Here is a 27423-nt window from a genome sequence, read left to right on the forward strand (position 1 = left end):
AACTAAATTGTTAATTAAATTCAAACAAGATAGTCTTGTGCATAATCTCTGAAGACCCAGTTTACGCAGGTGACACAAAGCCTATTTTAGGCTGCAGAGTGCAGCTGCCTGTTTATTAAGCAGTATTTCACATACAAAAAGCATTCTACCTGTCCTCTGTGATCCTCACTGACAGCCGTTCAATTTCTGGGCAAGGTATAGGTGCTGGCTTTCACCTATGAAGCCCTCAGTGGTTTGCCTCATGGTCACATGAGAAACAGCTTCTCTTTTCATGTGATAGGACAGCAGTTGTAACCAGCTGGCAGTTTAAAGGGAAAGCATTATTTTCTCAGTGAGGAGAGTCCTCAGTGAGTACTTTTCCCTGTTGGTCCACCAAGTGCCTGGGTTGGGAAACTGCAGATCATGTTACAAGACACCTAAATGTCCAGGGTTTTTCCTATGGGGAGGAGCGGATTAGGAAGGAGAAGTCTGTGATGTAGGGGAGGAGCCAAGAGAAGTCTGCGTGAGGATGGGAAGGTTCACAGAATTATGGCTTTTTTGAACCATTGAGTTGTATTGGTTTAAATTGGTTTCTACAGCACCCACATGAGAGGGCGGGCACTTGTAAAAATGGATTAAGTTTACAAATTTTGAATATCCAATCATAATTTTATCATAATTACAAAATTGGGTGACATGAATCTCTTCCCTATCCGATGTCACACACAATTTACAATGCAAGATCGCCCTGTCCTACAAAAGTTCAGCCCTAAGCCCCTGACAAATTCAGCCACTCCTGCGGTGACAGTCATGGAGCACAGCGATGCTTAATGATTCCACTGGCAGATGACAACAAAAAGTTTTAAAGTGCAAAGTTTGTGCTTATGGATTTTTTTCCCTTCCTGCCCGACACGCAGAAGAAGAAAGATGATATTACCAGATCTGAAGCCCAGCTCAGAACCTCGCCAAAAGACAGGCAGCTGCTGAGAGGCCTGTTTTATGGGGCCGGGCTATCAGAGCTCGCACAGTGTTCTGGTGTGGGAAAGTAGCCTGGCAAGAAAGTTGCTTGTGTAATACATGGTCTACATATAAAAATGTGAAATTAAAGCTTCTTCCTTCTCATAAGGACTTATCAAAAACATTACTCTGGCTCATGTACTGTCATCCTTACTGGGTCAAATGCTTTCTAAAAAGTTGGTAAGGCCTTCAGGATGTGACCCTGTGTTATTTACAACTAATATTTCAGTGTTCTTCCCACAACAGTCCTATGCTTCCCTCAAAAAGCCCAAAGGATATCCCATGTCCCCCTTCCATTTTACACCATACTTTCCTCAAGGACAAAATCCCCAACCATCATCTTTCTGGGTGACAAGAACTGAAAGGGAAAGAGCCCTGTAAGGGCCAGTTAATAACATGCTGCTAATTCATCAGCTAGAAAAATGCCCAGTTAAGTGACATGAGGCATTTGCTCCTCCCAGAGGCGGAGTGCCACCTTAGCAACACTCCTGTTCCAGGGCCTGATTAGTGGGAAGCTAGAAAGCAGGGTCTCCCTAATGACATTGCAGACCACCACTGGCTTTTCACCCTAGCCTTCTTCAATCCACTGTGCCAGCAGCAATCATTCGTCATCACCTGAAACCTATCCCATTCCAGCAGCCACTATCAAATCAATGGCAATAAACAACAGCCCTTTTCATCTTCAAGCCACTGTACGAACTAATGAACCCTCAAAAGTAACAGGTGAGGGAGGTAAGCATTATCCTCATTCTGCAGAGGGGGAAACATGCGGTTAAATGATTTGCCTAGGATGACAAATGGAGCTAGTAAAGAGCTGGGATTAGAACAGGAATTTCTGGCACCCACTCCCACATTCGACCACTAGACTATGTCTCTCACTATCCTTGGTGAGCAAAATTTAGCCATATGCATTTACCTGATCCCTTAGCACATGCATATAGGGCCAAATTCCCAAGTGCAATTCCATGCATTTAGTGGGCTTAAACTTTAGAGGAGTATGGCCCTGTATTCTTTACTGAGAGTGGCCCCTTCCAAATAGCACCAACAAGACTGGAAATAGCCCCTTCATCAGATGGACAGTTGGCATGCACCTAAGAGATCTTCAAGTGACAGCAGCAGAACCCCTGTATTGAACGTGTTGGGTCAGTGAGGCCACTGTGCCACCTCTAATCCTTGCATGTAAAAGGTGAAGGAAGGAGATTATGGCAATATTGGAAAGAGAGTACTGGAAGGACTCACCTTGATTGAACCACTCCTCTAATTACCAGAAAAGCAGTAAAGGAAAAACAAAAGTTTATAGGAAGGAAGAAGATACAAAGGAACAATCACAAAGAGGCAGAATTTCACAGCACAGAATCAATTTACAGGGCTGCTCTAACTCTCACTAATAAAAACACTTCCCACTTTCCCCCTCCCTCTTGTTCCTGCTGAAAGAGTGTTTTTTCCCCTGAAGGTTCTTTTTCTTTTTAGTTATTTCCAAAAACGCTGAAGGTAGTGGGGGGGAAAGGAGGCAGACTAGCCCTTGGCAGAGGTGTTTGAAATGCTATGATCAATGACCATGAAATAAAACAACAAAACATCACAAGATTAAAAAAAAAGACAAAAGAAATGACCTATTTTCAAGTGCTAGACCGAGAAGAGTAAGGAATTTTTAGTCTAGATTTTCATAGAAATTTAGAAGTAAGAGAAGGATTATTTTATTTATGTTTTAAAAAGCAGACTTACTAATGGGTTGGGTTTTTTTATACTAAGCCTGCCTGTCCCTCTCAACCCTTCTGATCTGCACATCAGCAGCTGGGAGCTCTGCATTGTTACTAGTCAATTCCATCCTAGAAAACAGCACGAATTTTTACAGCTGAGAGCTGCATGGGAAAAGTGCTAAAACATGCTTGGGAAAAATAATTGGGATTTTCTGCTGAACATTGTGAGCCAAAATTGAGAGGCCACCAAGTATCTGCATCTCTCACTCAAGTCAATGGCAGTTTGTTCTCAATGTCCCTCACACTTTTGGCCCCCATTTTCCCCAAAATACAACCCCAAAATTTTTGGCTGATAAATTCAGAAACCATATACAGACAGAGAACATATATAGGGCTCAGTCCTATGGGAAGTGGACAGACATCTGACATACAAGAGCAGAGCAGTCATTTAGAAGTCCTCAGACTCTTCACTCATCAAGATGAAAATCATTAGAGCTCAGCAGTCATGCGCTCTCTCTCTCTCTACACACGGAATATATTTCACACATCAGATTTATTTTTCACATGCTTCCACCCCATTGGCATTGCTCTCAAGTGGCAGGATAATATGGACCCACAAATGGAGAGAGCAGATGGCCCAAGTGCGCATAAGTTAATTGTTTGTAAAGAAAATCATATTACCTTTTCTCATATACACAGTATAAGTTCTGGCCAAGCAAGTGATGTTTTCTGCCTCCTCAAAGAGTTTTTCCAATTGCTACAGACCTATTTTTTTTTATTTAAAATTACATTAGGTCAAGCTGAAGACAGACTGTAGTTACTGATGTACATACTATAATAACTACTGTAGTACACTGAAGTAGAGCAACTTGACACCAGCTATTTAAGTTCAGTATATGTGGGGGGACTAAATTTTTAAACCTAGGACCACAGGTTTGGGCCCTCAAATATGTGGACTCAAATTAGATCAATTCCATACCTGGCCAATTATCAACATAAAAAAACCCCAAACAGTATTTGGCTACCTATAGTAATCTGAGTACACACAAACAAAGAACTGGGTGCCCAACTTGGAAACTTTAGCAATTTAGTCTGGAAGTTGAATTTCCTAAACTAATGAGAAAATATATAAGTTGAGTGTCAGTATTTGAAAGGAAGATAAAAAGGAGGTTTACTGAGACTTTATTAATCCCCTCTTGAGATGCAACATATTTGTGACACTTGTGCCCAACAGGGAGAGAACAGGTCTAAAGTGATTGACAATTAAAAGCTACCAGAATCACATTTGCAATTTAAATGAATGTAAGAGTGACGGCGTTGTGCTTTTTAAAAAAAAATGTGATAGATTAAAAAATATGAAACAGGCAGAGACGGGACAACAATGCATGGAAATTAGTGTGTACTTGGCTTGTTTCCAGATAAATCAGCAAATGCTGTGGAGCAAGATGGATGGAACTAATGTGAAACTTTCAGGGGATTTGATGCATGAGGCAACAATGGCACATGATGAGACGCCAAACACATCAGCCTTCGCCAGCAGTGGACATGAGGGGGCTGGTCATACTTCAGTGCACATAACCACTATGGTTAAATGGATGTTACACATACATATCAATGAGAGAATAGTTCCTAAAATATTTAGTAATAATGAACAGGGAAGATCAACACATGCCCCAATCCTGCGCAAACAGACTCAGAGTCCGAAAACATGCAACTGTATAACTCTACTCATGTGAATAGTCCCGTTGGCACCAATGAAGTTACTTATGTTAGTAAAATTACACAAGCTTGCTTGCAGGAGCACGGGTATACACAGCAATACATCGATGTGACTCCAAGAATCACTCCTGATTATGAGACCACTATGACACAAACCTTTAGCTTTCTTTCCTCCAAAGCAGCCAGCGTCATCTTTTTTCTTCTTCTGAGAGCCTCCTGTGCTGGTAGGTTGATTTGCATCCAGCTCTTGGTACTTGTCGGCTCCTGGGACCTCTTTGTGGACGTGATATGAAAGGTTTCGCATAATGCACACACAGTTCTCCACAGACTGTTAGAAGAGATTTAAATTGGAAGAAAAAACGAACACACCCTCATATTTGCAAAGTTTTATGTTACATGAGGGAAGAATGAAGTTTTCTAAGTGGATTTGATCAAATAAGCCTTAATTTAAGGTTCTATTAAGCCAATGTTTTAAATTTAACACTCTTCATAAATAGCACCTATGCAAGATGCAGGTTCTCTGATCAAAGATACCACCAGATCTTGTTTAAAGAATATAGATTTACCAGAAGTTCAAATTGACTATAAAAGATGTACTGGGCAGTTACTATATCATCAAACATTTTCCTTTTCCGATACACCCTTCCCCCCTACATCAAGAGACCCATTTAACTGAACTTTCTCTGGCCCAAACTTCGGGCTTGCATTGAAATCAATAGGAGTACAAGCAGACCTTGTAGTAATAGTTAACCCTTAACAGTTCTCTGTAGGCTGCAAAGGAAAACATCAGGTGGTTTCAAAATCAACTTACAAAATGGTCTGTGATTAAGTGACAAAGCTTTCGAATGCAGTTTGCTTCTGCAGGTCTCATACAGACAGAGACTCATTAGTTTGAAAAAAATATAAAGCTAAGACATTTTATATAACCAACAAAGCATTCAGAGTAATAAAGTTCTACCACATTCCCTGACTTCTCAAGTACATGAAGGCTTTTGGCCTTCTGCCTCATAAGTTACTTACATGTTATGGGATGTGGTAAAACCATATGGGCCAAGTTGTACCCTTAGAGAGCAATCAACACTTGCTGACTTCAGTGGGAGCAGCATGAGAACAGAATTTAGCCTCGAAACAATATGTACAATATTGTCTCAACAAGACCAAGTTCCCTTGGGTAGGGACTGTCTCCTTAGTTATATTTTATACAGAGCCCATCATAATGGGGCCCCAATTCTGACTTAGGGCATTAACATAAAATAACTGAGGAATAATTATAATAATAAAATGCCATTGCATTTACTGTAGCATTATCTTTCCACTTGCTTCCCCCACCTCTAATATTCCTTACTCATATCAGACAAGCTAACAATGGTATCACTCGGATGACCCAATTTATGAAACTAGATTATCCTTCCAGAATATCCTTAGACAAATGCAGACCTATTTTGCATGAGCAAATAAAACTCAGCTTCTAGTGAAGTCAGAGCTCAACCCCTCAACAAATGCAAACACTCATCCAAATTGTAATACACAAGATCACCTTGTTATCTGTATCCTTCTTGCCTACTGCAGACTGTAGAGCATGAAGGAGAGCGTCCACTAAGCCATCACACTCTCTTAGTCTTCTGCGAGCTTCTGCGCCATCTGAACTTACATTCCTGACAAAGAACAAATGCAAAAGAAACATTTAGCACCGTAACCTTTACAATAAAGGTCAAATCTACGCTGCTTTGTGTTATATTTTTGAAGAACCCAACACATGTGGATCAACCCTGGGAGTTTTCTGGTAATGAAAAGCAGATCAGCTGGAGAAAGTCTGACAAACCATGGGATATTCTTTGCCTAGTGTCTGAAAAGCATGGACCACAAACCTGCAAATTAACAACTCTGAATGAAAACTGGATTAGATGGCTATAGGAAGTTTGATCTGCTCATTCTTCTGGGCTTCCATTGCAGCTCAAACCTCATGTGTCACAGCTACATGCACAATACTTATCCCAGTTATTACACAGAACAGGCCAAACCCTTAATCCCTTCTCAGCTAAATTCATTTGAAGTAAGAGCACTACCTTTCAGGGCCTACAAGCTGGAAGTGTTTCTTCTGTGAGTTTTATCATCTTAAATCAGACAGATCATTTGTAGAGGTTTTTCTGAGGAGTTTGCAAAGTTACAATCATCCCCAAACCAAAGACTCCAGAGTAGCAGCATATTTCCAATGAATCCACAGGAATTAAAAAATAAGCAGACAAGTCTCTTCACGTACAACATGTTTTTAGTTTCATGAGACAACAGATATTAAGATTAAACAGAAATACAAAGGGCTAAGGTTTATTTAATCAGACTCTATACATTTTCACTTTCGTTGGCACTAAGTCGCACCAACAGAAGCAAGAGTCTACCTGTAAAAATTTTAAAAAAGGCATTTTTCACTACATGATCTCTGATTAGTCAAAAGCACGTGACAAAGCTGAAAACTGCACAATTACGGAGCTGATGGTTTCTCGTGCATACAAACAAGAAGTTGCTTCCAATACCAGGACTTTTTTTGTCTCAACCCTTAATCATGCCAGTGTCAATGCAGAGGTGAAACTAGTGTGCAGAAACTTACACAGTTTTTTTGTTTACACAGAAACAAAGCAGTAGCCTGCACTGTCTGCAGTGCACTGGCCTTTCTCTGCTGCCTTCGAATAGAACTCAAACACTGAAGTCCTCCCACTTCTCATTAGTGGGAGGTTAGTGGGTTATACATTGTTGTAATAAGCCATAAATCCAGTGTTTTTATTAAGACCATGATTTTTAGTGTCCAACAATAATGTGAATTTAAACTCCCAGGCTCGTCATTTGAAAGTGTTGTGCAGATTTCCTTGTAGGATGAGGACCGATAGGTCATATATAGAGTGATCACTTTGTGGGGAAAAAAAAAGTGTTCACACACAGGTGACACGGTGTTGTCGTCTTTTATCATTTTCCTGTGAGAGTCCATTCAAGAGCGTAGCGATTGTCTGGTTTCACCCACATAGTTGTTATTGGAGCATTTATTGCACTGGCTAAGGTACAGCACATGTTGTGATAGGCATATGTAGGACCCATGAATCTTGAGACGTGTATTGTGCGGTGTATTGATCATTGTAGCAGAGGAGATATACGTTTGCAGGTTTTGCATCTCTTGGTCTGGTAGGGTCTGGTGCCACTTTGACTTCGTGTGTCCTGGTCTGTGGGGAGCTTGCTTCTGACGATGAGCTTGGAGCAGCTGGGGGGGTAGTTTGTCTACTTCTACAAGTAGTTCTTTATATTGGCTCAAATTTTACTCCATTCCTGTGGAATTATGCAGTAGAATGTCTCATACAGTAGGGTATCCAACTGGTCTTTCTGTCAAGTTTCTAGGCAGGGCGAACTTCGCACAACCTCCCTCGTAGCTCACTTTTCACTATCAGTCATTAATTTGGACTAGTCACAAGATGGCAAAACAGCTTTGTGGCCTATATAATTGATTTTGTTTCAGAGATCTCTCTTCCACTGAGAAATCTCCAGTAAATTAATATCTTCCAAATCCACCACAGCCTGAAAGCGTTAAGAACTTAACTTATGCCCAAATAAATTTGTTAGTCTCTAAGGTGCCACAAGGACTCCTCGTTGTTTTTGCTGATACAGACTAACACGGCTACCACTCTGAAAACATAACTGGTACTCTTCTGCTGCCTCAGGCCTGCCCCCACCTCCACAAAACATTTTTAAGGTTTAGGTTTAAGAATAGATGCAAAGCACTTGCCATTGTTAAGATGGCCAGCAACCCTGGAATCCTGCAGCTTCAGAGGAGAAAGTTGGGTTATGAAATGGAGCAGATGTGACTGAGAATAAAGTTGCAACTTTTGCCTAGCTGTGATGCATAGTCTAGGGGAAGTAATGTTTCTGTCACAAACAAAAGAAAAAAAGCAAAACGACATACTGTTTGTTTCCCTTTACAGGCCCATCTGCCAGAACCTGAGAAGCAGAAAGAGGACAAGGGAGGACCTTCTGATGGAGATGCGTAGGGACGTTGGCAAAAGATTGGACCTCCGCTCTGAGCTACAGAGGAAGGCACGAGAGCAGGAATGGCAATTCCAGACTGCAGCTGAGAGGATGCTGGAGAGGGAGGAGATGGTGGCTGAACACATTGCCCATGAGACAGCAGGTCCACCAGTAGCAAAGTGAGGAGCACCAGCAGCAAATGGATATGTTCGAACACATGCTGGGTATTATGGCCAGCAAGTGGGTGAACAGCCAGCCCAGGTTCAGGCCCAGCTTCAGTCTTCTACCATCACCTCCCTGCCATGCTACCATGAGCTGCAGCTTCTGGCAGCATGATCATGCTACCCGATCATTCACTCAGTGCTTGTGATCATAGGTCAGAATCACAGGTCTGAACAGGGACATTGCACAGATGTGGTTGCCCCATCTTAAAAAAAAAAAAAAAAGATATACTGAAATTGGAAAAGGTTCAGAAAAGGACAGCAAAAATGCTGAGGGGTATGGAACGGTTCCGTATGAGCAGAGATTAATAAGACTGGGACTTTTCAGCTTGGAAAAGAGATGATTAAGGGGGGATATGATAGATGTCCATGAAATCATGACTGGTGTGGGGAAAGTAAATAAGGAAGTGTTATTTACTCCTTCCCAGGAGGCAAGAACTAGGGATCACCAAATGATAGGCAGCAGGTTTAAAACTAACAAAAGGAAGTATTTCTTCACACAACACAACACACAGTCAACCTGAGGAACTCTTTGCCAGAGGATGTTGTGAAGGCAATGACTATAACAGGCTGCAAAAACGAACTAGGTAAGTTCATGGAGAATAGGTCCATCAATGGCTATTAGCCAGAATGGGCAGGGATGGTGTCCCTAGCCTCTGTTTGCCAAAAGCTGGAAATGGGTGACAGGAGACGGCTCACTTGATGATTACCTGTTCTGTTCATTCCTTCTGGGGCATCTGGCATTGCCCACTGTCGGAAGACAGGATACTGGGCTAGATGGACCTTTGGTCTGACCCAGTATGGCTGTTCTATGTTCTGAACGTCTGCATTATGCGTGTCCACTCCCGCATCATGTCTGCAAACAGCTTGCGTGCTCGCCGCAGGAAAGCACATCACCACCTTCTCAGGGTGACAAGCCACTGCTGAAAGGCTGCTTCACTGCATCTCGTACCCAATATGGTGCTTGTGTGTCCAAAACGACCATGCTATGAAGATCAGCATTTTGCAAAACTCATCGTTTAGAACTGGATTCATGGCTTCCCACCGGAGTGCAGACAAACACCATCAATGGATTTCAGAGTAGCAGCCGTGTTAGTCTGTATCCGCAAAAAGAAAAGGAGGACTTGTGGCACCTTAGAGACTAACCAATTTATTTGAGCATAAGCTTTCATGAGCTACAGCCTACTCCATTGGATGCAAATGTTTCCATCAATGGAAATGGTGCGCTGTAATAAATTGCTGGGCAAATACTACAATCTGTGTGCCCACAGCGGACAAACAAACATTCTTCTGAACTACACTACAGGTTGGGGAAGGAGCAGCTTGGAATGGTGCAAAGAACCAAGGGATATGCCCCCAGAAAGCAAGTGTCTCCGCTCAAGTCAGTATTGTGACAAGTGTATAGGCAGTAACTTGAGCATAGCTCAAGTCACCTTTTGCAGTGTGGCCGCTCTTATCTGGAATGCAGCTCCTCAAATATACTACTTTGAACTAACAGTGCAGTGAACACAATTTCTTGAACTGTAAAGCTCTTTGAGACAGGGACTCTATCTTTTCTGGATCTCACACACTGAAAGAACTAACTGCTCGTGCCTGCCAATTTCATATTACCATTAAATTTTCCAAGCATTGCAAGGGAATTTAGCTTCCCTACTTCCACTGAAATTAAAGGGAATGAAATGGCAAAATGCTTCTGCACCATGCTTGAGTACATTCCATTGTCACCAAAGACAGACATTACTAATATCAATAGAAACAAAGCCAAAGTGTCAGCTTCAGGGTCTTTGAATTTCACAACCCCATATTAAAAAATGTTCTCTCTCAAAAGTCCAAATAATGAAATCACTGCCCTTTTCCATTTGGACTATTCAGCCAATTCTTCTTCAAGTTTAAGTACTGCCAATATTGTTCAATGTAATTAACAAATTAATCATTTTCCACATCTTTATGGGCACGTTGAGATGTTAGTTAGACAACTAGAAGGAAACATTTGCTCAGAGACCTTTCAAAATATGAATACACATTTAATTGTAAGTTGCATGTTATAGCATATTAACTCTCTATAATTAGAACGCAAGTAAAATGTAGTGATAAATAAATCCTATTCTCAAACAATAACATACATCTCAGCTGGTAACTGCCGATAAGGAGTGGGAGAAGTGAATACCACGGACGAGTTTTCATTGGATACATGGAAAATAGCATTCTGTATGGTATATTTTCTCCTCTTGTATTAATCCAATAGCATCAAGAGCCCAACTGTGAATTCTAACTTTGTGAAACTGAAATTAGGATTCAAGTTCTCTATGGTACCTTATAGCAGTTATAAGAATTATGCTGAGAGATGCTCCGCTTTCAACTACATTAAAACTACTTGTTAAGCTGAAGGGTGGCAGATATACAATGAGAATGGACCACCTGGAGTTACATGTCCTATTTCCTATTCCCCTATTATATATTTTAATTCTTTTTATTTCTAAACTTAAGGAAAACTGACTGAATTGTAATGAAGAAATGATCAGATTACTCCACACTGAATTTTTTCCCTCCCCCATCTTCTCATTACCCATTCAGAAGAGAATTTTAAATGGCTCATTTATGATACATACTTACAATAATGTTCATTTCATGTATTTTGTGGCTTTAGCTCTCAGCAACATTAGGGATTTTGTATTTCCCTTTTCTTTTTATTTATACATTTTAGGATTAACATTAATGTAGACAAGCATAGACATATATTTTGCAAATACATCAACAAAGAAAAACTCAACTTGTCAATATTAGAAGTCCTCTGTGTCCCTTGGCTTAATGAATTAAAGTATTGAAATTTAAGACACAATTGCATTAAAAATAAATTCTCATATATCAACAGTACATTAGCATGTAACAAACTAAAATAAAAAGAAAGAAGGTGGGTAAGGTCTTTTACTGGACCAACTTCTGTTGGATGAAAGAGACAAACTTCTGAGCTACACAAAGCTCTTCAGAATATAGCTGGAATGTCTGTCTCTCATCCCAACAGAAGTTGGTCCAATAAAAGATATTACCTGACCCCACCTTGTCTCTCTAATATCCTGGGATAAACATAAAATAAAAAGAATCAGATTAGTAGATTATTAATGCTGTAACGAAAATGGACTGAGCGTCACCAGGTGTCAGGGTTTTAATGTCATCACTAGCACACAGCAAGGTTACTACAACTGGTTACATTCCACCTTCCCTTCTGGAACACTATTGACAGGATGTGTCCTCTATTTATACCTAAGTCATGGAGATACACCTGCTTTTGTAGATATCTGGTGTTTGGGACTGTGCCCAGCTGGGTCACCGGGTTTCTGCACATTGTGGGGGTTAGACAGCCAGGGACAACACAGTTGTAGGCATGAAACAGGGTTTTTTCCAGCTCCCAGCAAACATCCCTGGCTCCCAAGGGGACAGTGCACCAACAGCTTCATAAGTAGACTAAATCCACAGAGTCCAGATTCCTCCCTACACTAAGTGCCCTCAGTGCAGCTCAGGCAGTGCACATAAAAAGCAGCTGGGGATTCCCCTTTTATCGGGGAATGATTGGATGACAGCACTATACCACACACAGCTGGACCCCTCAGCAGGGGGGTTTGGTGAGGAGGGAAGAGCCTGGGCTGAAACATGATGTGTTCTGGCAATCTCAGTATAACAGCTCATAGGGGTCCTTCCAAACCAGAGCAAGTTAGAGCAGCCCTGAGGAGTTAATTTGCACTGGGGCTGAAACGCTCCTCAGCCAACTCCAGGATTGAGATAGGGAGGCCTGAAAGTTGAGGAAATGCCACCTTTATGGCCCCTGTCCACAAGTGTGTAGATCAAAGTTTCCTCTGTGTAGCATGGCCTTCAGCACTAATCCCTAGAGGCAAAGTTCCTCTTGGCTTCTCTTCTGCTCTCACCAGTTCTACCTCCTCTTTCTCTCCTGTCCTTACTTCCTCACAAACATCCATCCTACCTCTGCACCCTTCTTCAGAGGCAGCTCACCACCAAGTGTCCCTCAACCATGTCATTCTCAGTCGGCTAATTTCTTGTCGCTGTCATTGGAGAAGCATATCTTCAGGAGATATTTGAACGTGGAGAAGAAAATGACTGAGGGGACTAGACCATGGTAGAAGCTAAAGGAGCAATCTTTAAGCTCATAATTGCAATTCTCTATCCTCTCTAATGGGCAGGCACTTGAGTACACTACTTCTTACACTTTAACATTGCACCAGTCCATTCTCTAAAGGGCTTGCAACCTCAGTTATGCCTTTGATAGGATTATACTTCGAGGACTCTGGTGGTTGTTATAGTTTAAGACTCCAGAAACTGTAACAGAATTATGTTATACCACCCCCCATATCATCATATTGATGTATACCTCTCCCCCTGTCACTGTATATCTCATCTTATAAAGGGAAGAGGGTCACTTGAAACCAACATGAGATTATTACTTCATATCTTGTCCTCTTCGCCATGCACATCACTCAAATGTACATTTTCAGCAAAACGTACAGAGATTTAGTCCCACAGCTCTTTGCTAAGCAAGTTGTGCAGCTAACCTTCTATACTGATACATCGAATGATTTATACCATGTGGATAAAATCAAAGGGTAGTCAATCTCTGCTCAAAAAGAAAGCCTCTGAACAGAACTTCTAAAACTACCTCCTTTCAACAGAGCGATAAAAACTAATGAATACTCCACAGTATCCAGTAGACATAAAAGAGGATTTGTAGGCTGCCTGGACAGTGCAACATTCCAGAGAAAGAAGAGGAAGCTTCACCAGGGCTTAGTGATTACAGATCCAGAAATTTCTGAACTGTGTGCAACAGACATGTACGCAACATGTGGCAAACAGATTTGTAACAGGTACAGAGTTATGCTTTTCATTGATCATTGCCCACACATTTTTAGACACAAACATACCTTTATATCTCTAATCAAAGGAGAATTGAAGTTTGTGTTCCTGGGGTATGAGAGAGGAAACAGGATAAAATATGGGGCCGGAACTTTGGCTGGGGCAAATCAGCGTATGTCTGTTAAGTTTGATAGAGCTAGGATGATATACACAAGCTGAGAATCTAGCCCATGGTATCTGGGCTCAGCAGAGGTCTCAGCGAAGTCTGAGATGGTTTTCTGTGGTTGAGGCATCAGGCTCCGAGTCCCATGTGACTTTTCAAAAATGCATGAAGGGGAAAATATTGTTATAGATGAAAATATTGTTATAGATGAAATAAATCTGCCTGTCCAAATGGATGGGTACTTCAGCTTCTTCTATACGCCAGCATGACTACCTGGTGAAGAGAATCCAGCTGCTACATATCTGACTGGCTGCATCCTCGCTTCTAGCATCTCTGTGGGACTTCCGTCTCCAGTGCTGTTCATGCAGCAACTTTTCACCAGCATGAGAACGGGTTTTAAAAAAATAAGAAAATATTTGGGGGGGAAACTCCAATTATTAAAATCTTGTGAGGAGTCTCCTTGGGCCCAATACAAGTTGTAACTGGCAGAAATTCTACAGTCTGTGCTATACAGGAGCTCACACAGGGTTGCCAACCCTCCAGGATTGCTCTGGAGTTTCCAGGAATTAAACACTGATCTTTAATTAAAAAGTAGGTCATGTGATGAAACCTCCAGGAATATGTCCAACCAAAACTGGCAACCCTAAGCTCAGGCTACATGATCTGATGGTCCTTTCTAGCCCTAAGCTATGAATCTCCTTAAACTCTTTGATCCGAGAGGAGTTCTCATGTTCAGAGTTTTGCACAGAGATACTGGTCATTTTAACCTCAACACTTCACTTATCTCTTTGCTTGCACAAGGAACTCTGCCTTCTTGTTGATTCCTGCTCTTCAGTCCTCCTCAAAAGAGGGCTCCCGTAGTATAAATAAGAGAGCTTTAAATGTACATTACACTTCAAAAATATTCATAGTATCCCTTTAAGCCATATTGGAATACACAAAGGACAATATTAATCTGAACAAATAAAGATGCTCTTAGGACACACATAGCCAGGAACGCATCCTAATCTTCTGCTAGCAGCAAAATATTGAATCCCTTATGCATTAGTATAAGTGCATGACTGATTTCATTTAAAAGCAGCAAAGCACAGAAACAGTACTGTACAGAATCTCACACCTGGATTTGTCATCCCTCCCTCCCCCACCTTTCCGCTGAAGGAGAAAGTGACCTGGATTCTCTCTCACATCTCAAAAGTCTTGCATACTGATCTGTAGGCAGGACTAATGGAAGAAGATTTGTATAGCTGTTTAAATATCTCCTTTCCCTAGGAAAACAAAATGGAGGAACACCGAGTAAATGTTAAATAAAAGTAAAGACCTATCAGAGTGGAAACTCATCAGATTAGGAATCTGGTCTGCTGGTATGAAAGACTATAGAAAGAAATGAGGAGGATGTGAGGAATCCATCCTTGCTTTAGATATTACTGTAATGACAATCACATAGGCCCCTATATGATATGCAAGTCTCAATGTAACATTTAAGTCTGCAGTAACAGGGTTGACTTTCACCACCTCTGGGATAGGTGTGCAGCTATCAGAGCCATACACAAATCATCCTCAACAGCAAGATTTGTAAAGAGGTTAAATGCATGGTACTTAATTTGTATTCTTTCAATGCAAAAAAATCAATGTTGTTTTGAAGAACAGCAACCCCTCTTTTATTCTCCCCTGGCAATCTGAAAGTTCACAGGGCAAGCAGCATGTTTTAGGATAGTTAAACAGGAATACGTGAAAAGGTAGGGACGAAAGGGTTACAGAGACACAAGGTAGGGGACATATCGGCTCAACTTCTGTTGGTGGAAGGGACAAGCATTTGAGCTTCACAGAGCTCTTCGTTGGGTCTGGAGAACGTAACCAGACAGTTCCAATACACAATCTGTTTTAGTAAAACTCCTGTTTCCAAAATGACTGCTGGTGTCAGCCATCTTGCTGAAAAGCAGTATCGTTTGTCATCATGTAGAGCTGTCCAAGAAGCATGAGAGCAGAATGTTAGGGAATAACACAGTCACCATCGTCCTTCAGTGCTGGTTCATCTGTCATGAAAAATACTTTGTTTAAAGTGCCCTCGTACCTCTCTGAGGGGAGAGGATATTTTTTGTGAAGTTAAAAATTGTTTTTCTTTTTTGATGCACTCCAAGGAATACTTAGGTTTGGCATAGCTATGGCATATGGGGCACTCATTTGTCGCACTGTTTTTTTGGAAGAATTACCCAGACCTGAACAAGAGTTGAAGCCTTGGCGTCATTGTGCCTGGGACAATGCATGAATTCTGCCAACCACCACCTAGTTTAGGCTACTGTCTTTCTGCTTCTCTGACCAATTTTAGCTTAAATTAGTTTTGCTTAATTCTTCTTGCTTGACTAGTAAGGAATGCATCATTAGGTCCATTACTTCTACCAGCACAACATAGGTGGCTAAGTTCCAGGCCTGGGCTGATAAGTTGCCATGACTGTTTTGCAAGGCTGGGTTTAATGTATTGCCTGTTTCACCCATCAGCTCTGAGACTCAATCCCAGTCCACAGTCCTGTCAGATGTTTGCCAAAGATGACCGGTAATTATTAAGAACACATGTAGTAAATTGTTCTGAATTTCTGTGTGTACTTTTATTGCAGAATGTCCCAAATGGCAAGTGCTACCTTCAGCACATAACTCATTTCAAGCCAACCCTTTTTTTTCCCATTTCAGACAGATGTGATGAATTCCACATTTCGCTCCTCATTGAATCCCAAGCAATTTAACTGAGATTTAGGGACTATGGATCCTAATAACCCAAAGAAAGTGAAAAGGAACCTGTGATGCAAAAGAGGTCCTGGAACCAGATAGGGTGAGCAGGACAGAGTCAGTCAGCCGGAGGTGGCATAGGACACAAGGAAGCCAGTGGGAACTGGCTGGCAGTGGAGAGGTCACTGACATTAAAGAAGGTTACCCAATAGTAGCAGAGGGCAGCAAGGTCAGGATCTGAGCAGCCTGAAGTCAGGTGATGGTAAGAAACCTAAGGCCCAAGGGTGAGAACAGGAGGTCTCTTTGAAGGGGAAGGCTGGCAGGGGACAGCCATCTAGCGTGGGCAGGAATAGAAGAGAAGAGCCACTTCAGAGGCACTGCAGCACGTAAATACTGGGGTAGTCCCAACAGAATACAGCTTCAGCGGCAGTGGCTGCCCTATGTGGCAGAGGCCCTTTTATCTATTCAAAATCTATATTGTTTTTTAAATTGGTCAAATACTGGCAAACGGCTGTACAGCAGCCAAGAGCTGTAACAGGGAGTTTAGTCTGTGCTCTGGAGAAACCTACGTAGTGTAGACACAATCAAGAAAGCTCACAGTTGCCTTCCTCACTCTCAAGTCATAATTCTTTGATTTAAGGAGCTCCCCGTGATAACCAAGGATGGAATAACCAGCAGTATGGTTTAACAATGTTGCCATCACACCTTAAGTGAATGGTCCAATGGCCGGCTGGATGGAAGAGAGGGGTATTTGCCCTATTAACATAACTGATGGGGTCCTCCTCCAGCAGGCTGGAAGGAAAGAGGTCATTGCCTCTTTAAGGCCACCCTCTCCAGCTCACAGCAGGGGAGTAAAAGGGGAAAGAGACTTTACCAGTGCTGACTGGGGAGGAGCAGGAAGCTGCACAGCTAGACTGGGGGTGGGGGCGGGGGTACTCCCCTAGCCAAGCAGAAGAGAGGGGGTATTTACAGGAACTACACAGGGCATAAAGCCCTCTTTCACCTTGAGTGGCCTGGCAGCACCCATCTTCCCACCCTCAGAAGCAGTTAAAGGACTGGGTTTCATCATGACCATGTATGGGCATTACAATAGTCACCCCTTTTCTTGGGGTCTGGGAAGGAATTTTTCCCTCACTGCCAGATTGGCCAAGGCAAAGAGGTTTTGGGACCTGGTGGGATGGGGCAAGTGGCTTAGGCTATAAATGTCACAGCTTGTGACAGATGTGCAGTGCGGGTACTTATTATGGAACGGATAAGATGATCTGATAAAACTGATTGGTAAAAGAAGCATCCATTAAAATTGCTGAGGAATTCAAGGGGGTTCAAGGTGCCTATATCTGGTATGGTAGGGAGTCAACCACCCTCCTTTCTAGGCCCCTTAACCCTCATACGAGGGGAGAGTGGGGCAGGATTACAGCAGCAGGATGGCTGGGACCAGACTGGAAAGAGGGAGGGTTCACAGCAGCCACCCATGTATCTGGAAAGGATTCTGGAAATGACGACAACCTGCACTGTACAATTTATTTGCTGGGTACTCCCATATATTCAAGATAATAAAGTTGCCTCCTAATTTAAACCACATCCACTGCCTCTTGTCCTTCCAGCATAGCTGGACAAAGTTCAGTTGCAGCTGTGAGGTTTGCCCTTTGCTATGTGGGGCATTCAGCCCATAAAAATACATGTACTACTTAAAATATTTGCTGGTTACCTTTAATATGACCTAGTTGTGGGAGCCTTGTTTTGCTCTTCTATAACACTGAGCTGCTCCAAAACATGCTGCAAGAGAATACTGGAATGGCTGGTGGCTGCTTAGCTTCAAAATTATTTTTCCATTTTTTTTGCTCTGAGAGAAAGATAAGAGGCTCTGCTTGTCCTACCATGTGCGTCTGTTGCCATGTGAAAAGAATCTCTGAATTACTTTGTGTAAAAAGGGAAGGCCTCTGTATCCATTAGGTATACAGAATAGTGTAAAACTATGCCCACTTTCTACATCAACCCCATTCCAAAAGTGTTGGTATCGGTGAGTTTTGTTGTGAACTCACTTTTCGTCAAACCATGGTGACATACATTTTCTAGTTCCCCTCATTCAGAGCCAAGAGGTAAGGGACCTATAATTCCTTCCTAAGGAAATGACAGAAGGCAATAAGCAAGTGTACAACTTTAATTTATACCTTAGACTCGGTTGTAAAGCATTAAGGTTGCATGTAACTAGGCTATGTCTCTGCTACTAAAATCTATGCATAATTTATTTCTGTTACAAGCTAAACATCAGGAACTGTCAGGCAGAACTCTAACAGCTCTTCACTAGCAGGAATTAAACACTGTACTCATATAAGCCCCAGGACAGCCATATGCTATGATCCTATACAGCATCAATAAGCTAATTAAGAAACTGCCTTAGCTTTCTCCTCTTTATTATACTTCCTTAAGAGTCTAATTGTTGTTTTTTGAACATGCACTCTACAGATAAACCTCACCCTCTTTCAAGTTTGTTCAGTGTTTGCTGTCCCTAAAGAGAAAGTTGCCTGGAAAAGTTGTTTTAATGTCGTCAGTTCAATTTTCCTCACTTTTTGAAGTTATTTCCCTGAGGAAAGTGCAGGTCACAATGTACCTGCTTCTCAGCAAAGTCTGATATATATTTTTTGAACTCCATTTTGTACTACACTGACTGAAACGCAAGGTCAGGCAACTAACCCAATGCCTCACAGTCAGTAGCATGTGTGAAGATGAGGAGATGGCAACAGTGGCGTGGGACATAATAATTCAGTGGCATTTTGTGTCACTCAGACACCACTCTTCTGTGTGACTGTAATGCAGTGATGTGTTTTGAAAGAGGCCCTGTCCTGGGCTAAAAGGATGCCAGCTGAAATATGCTGTCATAGTGGTATAGGGGAATGGGGTGATACATGGAGAAAGATCATCCAAAGGGCTTTGTCAGAGAATCCCATTTCAGAGAGGGGGAACATCTTGGAGATTTTCCTAGCACTCAGGGGGGAGCTATGGAATGTTGTTTCTCTGTATAAAATGTAGGCTACTTACTTAAGCTTAATTATTAATTTACTGTCATTTTAAGAAAGCCTGCATCTGAAAACCTTCATCTAAATACTCTCTCTATCCTGTCATGCTTCAACAGGCAAATTACTCAATGTTCCCCTGACACAGGCCAATGGCACCTTGACAGTACTGCAGTGATCTCCCCAATGTCTCACCTCCCGTGCCCTTTCCTTCACCAGACAAAACTATTTAGAAGAAGCTCACACAACCAGCTCTCTCCAATCCAAGATTTATGCTTTGCTGCTTTTCCACTTCTGTCAGTCTGAGTTCAATGCTGCCTCATGTAGGTGGGAGGGCAGACAGGGGAAATATAATGCTACCGTTACCATGTATTTATTATCATGCTTGCAGGATTGGAAGACAGATAAAGCTTGAAAGTAATTCATTTTGATAACTAATTCCCAGTCACTTTTCTTTGGAGAAAAGATATAAATTAATCATTAATAGGCACAGAGGGTATAACTGGTGCATTGTGACATAGCTTTTTCCCCCTCCTTCCTTGGAATTCAACATTCAGAGACATCAGGCTCTGGAAACAGTAACAGAATGGGGCCATCTGGGTGACTGAGCATGGTCCCCCACTGCCAGGAATGGGAACACAGCATGCTCAGCCTCTGGCAAGACAAACCTCCTGTGACATTCTAGCACCTATCCCCTTAGGTGGCCAATGCTGCAGTGTTGCCAAACTCCCAGGGGGTGGGGGGTGAGTAAGAGAAATGATGTGATCTTAGAAGAATCCTTCCCTGAATCAAAAAATAAGATAAAATAACTAGTTAGGACAACCACATTCTAGATTGTCCCCTGGTGAAAACATACTTCACTAGGCAGCAAAAGCCAAGCTATACAGTGGTCTCAAAGGGATAGGAGAATACTCACTACAGCCTAGTTTCCAAAATCGCTACACATTAGCTTTCCCATACAGGAAACCTCAAGTTGAATTGATCCCAACTCCTCATTATACAACATTACCTGTATAGGCCAAGCTTCCCCATTTAGTGGGGATGATCCTTGTTACTTTTCCAACAGAACAATTGGAGCAGGGTTTTCCTTTTGCAGAGGTAGAGAGAGAAAAGAACCAACTCTTTCTTATTCATTAGTGCCACCGTGACTTGGTAACTAGTGATCTCTGATCAGAGCTTTTCTACAGATCCACATTGTAAAGCATCATGCTGGACCTAACTCCCCTCTGTGGAAGACTAGAGATCACCACAGAGCTTTGTAGCTCAATATGTTCCCCACACCAAGAAAAGGAGTATAGGAAAAAGTTAAGGCAATGGTATAGGGTTCACAGATTTTATTCTATATTACTACTACTCTTGCACTTGTTGGTCCAAATGGTAATGAATTAATTCTGCTGGGCAAGCTTCATGTACTACAACATGTTCTGGCTTCTCAAGGAAGACTGTTAAACTGTCACATACTAAATATACACCTGGAACAAAATATATCCACAATACAGTAACTTATGACATTCTGCTGAACCCCTTTTTTCTCAACACCATCTGAAACAGTGTACAAGGATTAGAGTATTATTTACACACACTCCCATATTTGTTTGTGTATTTTGATTCCAAAGGAGGGGGCTATTAACATTTACCTACTTTGGGTACTTACACAGCCCCCATCACCATAGTATCCTAGTGCCTCAATCTTTAATGTGACAGAGTACTTCCCTATTTATCCCCATTTACAGATGTGGAACTGAGGCAGAAAGACACTACTAGATTTGCCCAGGGCCATACAGGAGGTTTGTGGTGGAGTAGGAACTAAACCTGGATCTTCTACAGCCCAGGCTAGTGCTTTAACCACTGGACCATCCTTCCTCCATAACTTCATGGTGAACAGCCATTCTGTGCAAGATTGTTTTGCAGAGAATTCATTTTTTGGTGCAAGTCAAGTAGGCAGGGTCTCTCTTTATGCACTTGAAAATCCATGGCCAGGATTTGAATCCTGGGGCTGTTTGTGAGCAGGAGTCTCTATGCAGTAGAAGGATTGACAAGAAAAGCTGCAGATGGTAACCTGGAAAAGTAGCACTTTTCATCTATTTAGCATGCAAGGGAACTAATTTAAATATTTGTTGACAGCAGGTCAGTTTAGCACAAGATCCATGCTATAAAATCAGCAATTTAAGAACTAAATTTTATCCTTTCCCCCCTTCAAAGCTGAAAAAAATCTGCAAGATGCAAGAGCGAACGAATGGTAATTCAATAGAGGGGAATGGTAATTAAGCACAGTATTAATTAAATTTTTTAAAGCAGTTAAAAGCCTGGTTGCTTCTATAAGACTCAGAGTCATGATGTATAACTGTACAGGAAATGAAAAGGAATTCTGATTGTGACAGCCCTCTCTGACCGAAAGGTCTCACATTTCTACTCCTGACCAAGAGCAAACAGTGTATTATCTGAACAAGCCAAAGAGAAACAATTCAGCACAAACATGGAGAAACACAAAGTCTCTGGCACTGAGTTAACGAGTGCAGGGTAACCTAAATTCCGTCTCTCTCCTGGAATGATTCCATTAAGTGTACCCTTTCTCTAATGAGCCTTAATGTCTTAGTCAAAGCTGAAGGAAGGATTGCTAAATGGCCTTTTTAAGATCCATCAAGTCAGAACATAATTTAAACTGGATTATAGTATAGTTTAAAAGCAAATGTTTCTGGATTGAAAATCCAGGCAGGAATTAAATAATAAAAAGAGACAGACAGTAATTAAAAAAGAGACATCTCCTTTTCCACACACCTAAAAGAATAAATCAGTTTGAGGACATCAAATTTGCACACCAAATAATAAGAGAGCCACCTGTGAAATAAGAGAACCACCTGTGTTTATTACGGATTCTATTGGCAAGTTCCCTTCTTCCTTCCTAGTCCCAATTCTCCAGCCCCACATATCAGAATAGTTTCAGAACAACTTTTTGGGGGAGGAGAGCTGTACATTGTTTACTGCAGCTAGGAAAAGGACAGAAACAAATCAGTGGTTTGCTGGTTTATGGGCAAATCAGGCTGAAGTTGCTCAAAGAGGGAGGCTCGCAATGGTTTGGTATTCTATTTCGGTGTTCTACAGCTCAGATCATCAAGCATGTTGTTTAAGAAAGCTGGAGATACTCATTCACAAACAGCACTTTAATAATATAGATATACCCTGTGTGACACTCAAATTCCTTAAACTTGAGATACAGCCTCTGAAGGTCAAGAGTCCAGCAAAAACACTCCTGGAAAAAAATTAAGCACATCATGCATTCCCAGATTTTCAACACTCTCTTATCCTGGTGGCCATGTTGAGAGAGAAAAGGAACTGCCAAATTTTGTGCTACTTCCCGATTAGTATCAAAAGGCTTACAACTATTCTGATCTGTCAGATGATCACCCCTATCTCAGGAATCAGATATTGGATCTGACCAAATAAGTGAAGCTTGACAAGGAAAGGGGCCATTATCATTCCTTGGACCAAGAGGAAGATTAACAAAACAGAATTGAAAATCAGCATCATCTCCACAAATTCATGAATATTTGACCTAGTTTCCTGGTGAAATAGACAGCACGCAGCAACCCCAGTTACTGGCCACAGTGTTGTAACTGTCAAATTTTGCATTAACAAAATGAAATCTGAAGTTTTCCTTCTCGTCATTCGAAAACGTAACTGTTGGCAGGTTGCATATAGAGTCAAGGTGGAGTGGCTAGGATTAGGGTGATGGATGGAAGATGCTGTTCATATTTCAGTCTAATATTGGGATACAAACAATATGAACTTGCCCCATGAATGTAAAAGAGCCCCCCAAAACAACAAACACCTGTTTCCAAAGTCAACAAATGTTGATAGGAAGCCCTGTCTTCCTCTGGTCCCTACTTGGCATTCAAGATCTTGAGTATTCCCTGGTAGCTCAGAGTAGTGTTTCATCTGGTTATGGGCTGTTCAGAAATTGTGTGACTCATGGCAGGGAAGAGACAGGACTTTGGTGAAACTAATATCAAGTGGCTTCTCTATTTATGCTTCTGGACAGAAAGGGACATTATAGTTCTCACTGGTCTCAAGTTGCCAGTTATCATATCCCGGGTTTCTTAGCACCATCATTTGGGTTTTCTTAAACTCCGACTTAGATTTAGCAGTTACGGAATGGATTGCTGAATACAATTCCTTACAGCAATCCTGGCTAACATCAACATCAAGCTTAATTTAAGCATTCCTGCCAGCTTGGTGAATGGGAGATCTAGCACTAAATCATAAGGTGCCTTATTTTTTTTTTTAAGCTTAGAAGTAGGTACCATGTGCTGCGAGGCCTAAATAAAAAGCAGCTCCAGCACTGGAATCACAGGGACAGTGTAGCTATCTCAGCTGAGACACTAGCTCTAAACACTGGTATTCAACCATAGTACCCTTCCTCCCTCACACAATGCACATAGCATGCACAATATCCCTTGTAATATCACCAATCCCCCAGCCTCTCCATCTGTGGATCAGTGCGAGGTAAACAACATCAGCAAAAGCATGGACTAACATAGCAGCAATTCTCATAGAGAAGCAAGGAGTTTGATGCAAAGCCACCCACACTTGTTGGTAAATTTCATTAACATTCCTGAAAAATTCTGAAATGAAAGCAGCTGTGCATGTGTAATACGCATGCTGTGCACTGGCACAGCTGAGCCCACGTGATCTTAATTACTTTTAAAAACTCAGTCCAAATAGTTGCTCATTTCTCAGTTCTTTATTCAGAGAGCAGTGCAGTGTTCCTTTCAGAATCACCTGCAGAGAAGACAAGGTGGGCTTGGCAAACGATCAAGAGGACTAACCTCCAAGGTACAAATCAGATCATGTATTTTTGCAAATGGTAGATGTGTTACAGTTTGTAATTAGCTCCATTCACCAAAAATTGAATTTCTATGACCAACTGCTGCCTCAACACAAGAGCAGGCAAAGGGGCTTTAACATGGAAGTCAAACAGATGACTGAAGAATAAGCCAGCTAAAACAACACAATTTATTGATGGCGTTAGCCATCTTATGTTGGTGATACATTTAATGACGAGCTGCAGAGTGTTTTATTAAAGATGCCAACAGATTTCCAAACACCCATTAGAACACTTTGTTCTTATCTAGCCCTTTTTACACATGGATCTCATAGCACTTTATAGAAGATAGGTATCATTACCCACATAATACAGAATGGGAACCCCAGAACCTGGAAAGAGCCCACATCTCCTTACACCCAAATCCTTTGCTCTATGTATAGATCATCCTGCCTCTCCTTTAATGCCTCCAGATAGCAATGGGATAAAAATGGTTATATTATCACAACAATTCTCCTCTCTTCACACAATGGCTAGGCATTCCAATACCAATTTTATAAAACAAAAAGATTGATAAATTGCCTTCTTTAACGGTTCCAAATTTTTCCCCATTTACCTGAACAAATTCTCTGGAGCACATACTCCACTTTCTCTGAAGACTAGCTCTCTCTGAATTAAAAAAAAAAAAAGGACAGACAGATATTGGCCCCCCTACCCCAGTAGTGACAGAAGAAAGACTGTAGACATGAGGATTGCAATAGATTTGCATGCACAGCTCCAGCAGTAGGCACCACATATGTTTATTAGCAAGTGCCATCACAATGTAATTCAAGTCATTTCTTAAAACAGGATCACTTTAGTGATCTAAAAAGTGAGGTGGAATTCTGCAGCTAGCAGATTTTAACACGACACTAGTTCTGTATGCCCACATTCATTATGCTGAAGAAAGCTGGGTCCTGTAAATAAAATTTTTGTTCTTTTTCCTCCAAAAGCTGCACCTTAATTTTAAAAAAACAACAACAAAAAAACAGACCGGGAATGCAGACATTCAAGCAGATCAGAGCATTGCGGGTGCTAATAGATAATTTATGACATGGATCATGTTAATCTATTAACAATCAGTTTTTTGTCTGCAATCATTAGAGAATCTCATACTATTCAGATAATCCTTTTATCCTCACCATAACTAATTTCCTCTTGCAAAACCATTAGAAAGTGAGGCACTGCTAAGGAAAAATTATGATGTCTGGATCCTACTCAAAGGACCTCCATCTTCAGTGGGACTGCAAATAAGTTCAGTAATGGGCCCTTTCAGAACACTTTTCATTACTTTCTGCATTCATGAAGTTACTCATGGGAATAGTTAGTAAAATTTAGAGACTGCAAGCCCAAGGAACGGAAATGAACCAACTTTCTGAAGATATATTCATCAGTAGAAATCTGACAGAAGTACACTTCAGTGCACCAGAAGGTGCAATATGGAATCTTTATTAGTTTTGTTTGAACTATTAGACCTCACCATAACACTGAAGAATTAAACAGTGTATATACACTGTTTAATCTTTTATAGACTATTTACAAAAACCTCAAGGAAAAACATATAAAATGAAAGTCAGTCACTCTATACAGAATGTCGGTACCTTAAGATCTTCACAGGCTGTGCTGAGGGCTCTTTCAGACCCTGTGTTCTAACACGCACTGTCCAGTTGTGGAGGAGTTCAGAAATGCAAATACCACCTAATCAAAAGGTCTTTTTTTTTTTTTTTTTTTTTTTTTTTTTACTGGAAACTGGTTCTTAAATGCTCAGCAGGCAAACTGTATCTAAAGCTAACACCTATGAATTACATTGAATGTGCATCTCTGACAGGTTCATAATATATATCCTACAGCTCCTCACTCGCTGCAATTTGAAATCAAGTTAGTCAATATCTTCACCTGGGGTGCTTGCAGATAAATCTGAATCAGAAGTCTTCTAGATTTAGCTTAAATCAATAAAAAAGTGTTAACACTGATATCATGCATTTCCTCACCAGTTGGCAATAAAAGTCCACTTGTGCAGGAAGAGCTTCAAAGAACTGAATCATTTCAAAAACTTGTCATAAAAAACCCTCTCAAATGGGCAGCTAAGGAAAGGACTTGACAAGTGACCAGAATCAGCCTATTGATCCCAGCACAGCTGATTAAAGCTGGATTCCTAGCACTTATGACTATGCTTGCAATGGCATATTTTCTTCTTGGGATATAACTTGGGAAGTCACCGTTCTACTAAGCATTGCCCCCACTAAGGGAAAGGTTAACATTTATATATATAATGTTCCATCTTACACAAATGACCAACCACTCTCACAAATGCGACTAGAATGTCAGCACTTACAAGGCTCTAGTACAAGAGAATCTGTGGCAAAACGAGAGCCTCCCATATTGCCACATTGAGCTCTTAAGTGCACCTATGCAAAAGAGATGCAGGATATTTGATTTCAAAGTCAGGGTAAATAAACCACTTTTTTAAACATACGCTAAGATGCTATAAACAGAAGCACAATCCATGCTCCCATCTTACCGCAAGCAGCCAGATGTGTTCTTGAACACCGTGGTCCATTCAGCATCCCGAGGCTTAGAGTCCTCATTCGGCTCACTCTCCCATCCGGAATGGGGGATAATCACCTCATTTGTCAGTGTCTGAAGGCCATGGTTAATGATCACCATCTTTAGGGGCTCATAGGATGACAAGTTCCAAAGAGTGCCTTAGAGAGAAACAATGATTATTAGCCAAGTTAGAGTAGTTTACAGGTACTGCTCATGCAGACTAGCATTTCCAAAAGATTAAAATCATAAAACAACATGAACCGAGGAAATTACTCACCTGACAACATTTCTGAGAATCCAATATAACCACATGGTTAGGACTCACTCAGCAATTATCAAAACAGAAAGCGATACCACCTTTCTAAACGCAGTTATATTTAAAACAGGTAGAGTGGTTGAAACTGCTGAGCCATATAATATACAGGAGGCATATGACAGGTGTTCATTCATCATCTACATAAACTAGAAGTGTAAAGATTCAATATGATAGTATTCATTCTGAACAAAGTGTTAATATAATTAAACTTGCAAATCTACTTAGGAGAAAAAAAACCCCACCCCAGTGCAGAGGGCACTGCAAGGTCAATAAAAACCTCATAAAACCTCAAAATAGGGC

General features: G+C 41.3%; 1 protein-coding gene across 5 annotated transcripts in view; it reads right to left on the bottom strand.

Annotated features, from left to right (window-relative positions):
• Positions 1–27423, bottom strand: part of ARVCF (ARVCF delta catenin family member) — a 449123-nt gene that overhangs the window by 73912 nt on the left and 347788 nt on the right. For 4 of the 5 annotated variants that reach the window (XM_084649105.1, XM_084649104.1, XM_084649101.1 and 1 more), the window contains 4 exons: positions 26782–26965; positions 5953–6070; positions 4572–4743; positions 2236–2253 (listed from right to left, as the gene is read on the bottom strand). In XM_084649105.1, the coding sequence (XP_084505231.1) occupies positions 2236–2253; positions 4572–4743; positions 5953–6070; positions 26782–26965 (492 nt within the window). The remainder of the gene's footprint in view (positions 1–2235; positions 2254–4571; positions 4744–5952; positions 6071–26781; positions 26966–27423) is intronic. The other variant, XM_084649102.1, reaches the window with a different exon arrangement.

This window comes from Lepidochelys olivacea, assembly GCF_965140295.1.
Source record: "Lepidochelys olivacea isolate rLepOli2 genome assembly, chromosome: 15".
NCBI classification, from domain to species: Eukaryota; Metazoa; Chordata; order Testudines; family Cheloniidae; genus Lepidochelys; species Lepidochelys olivacea.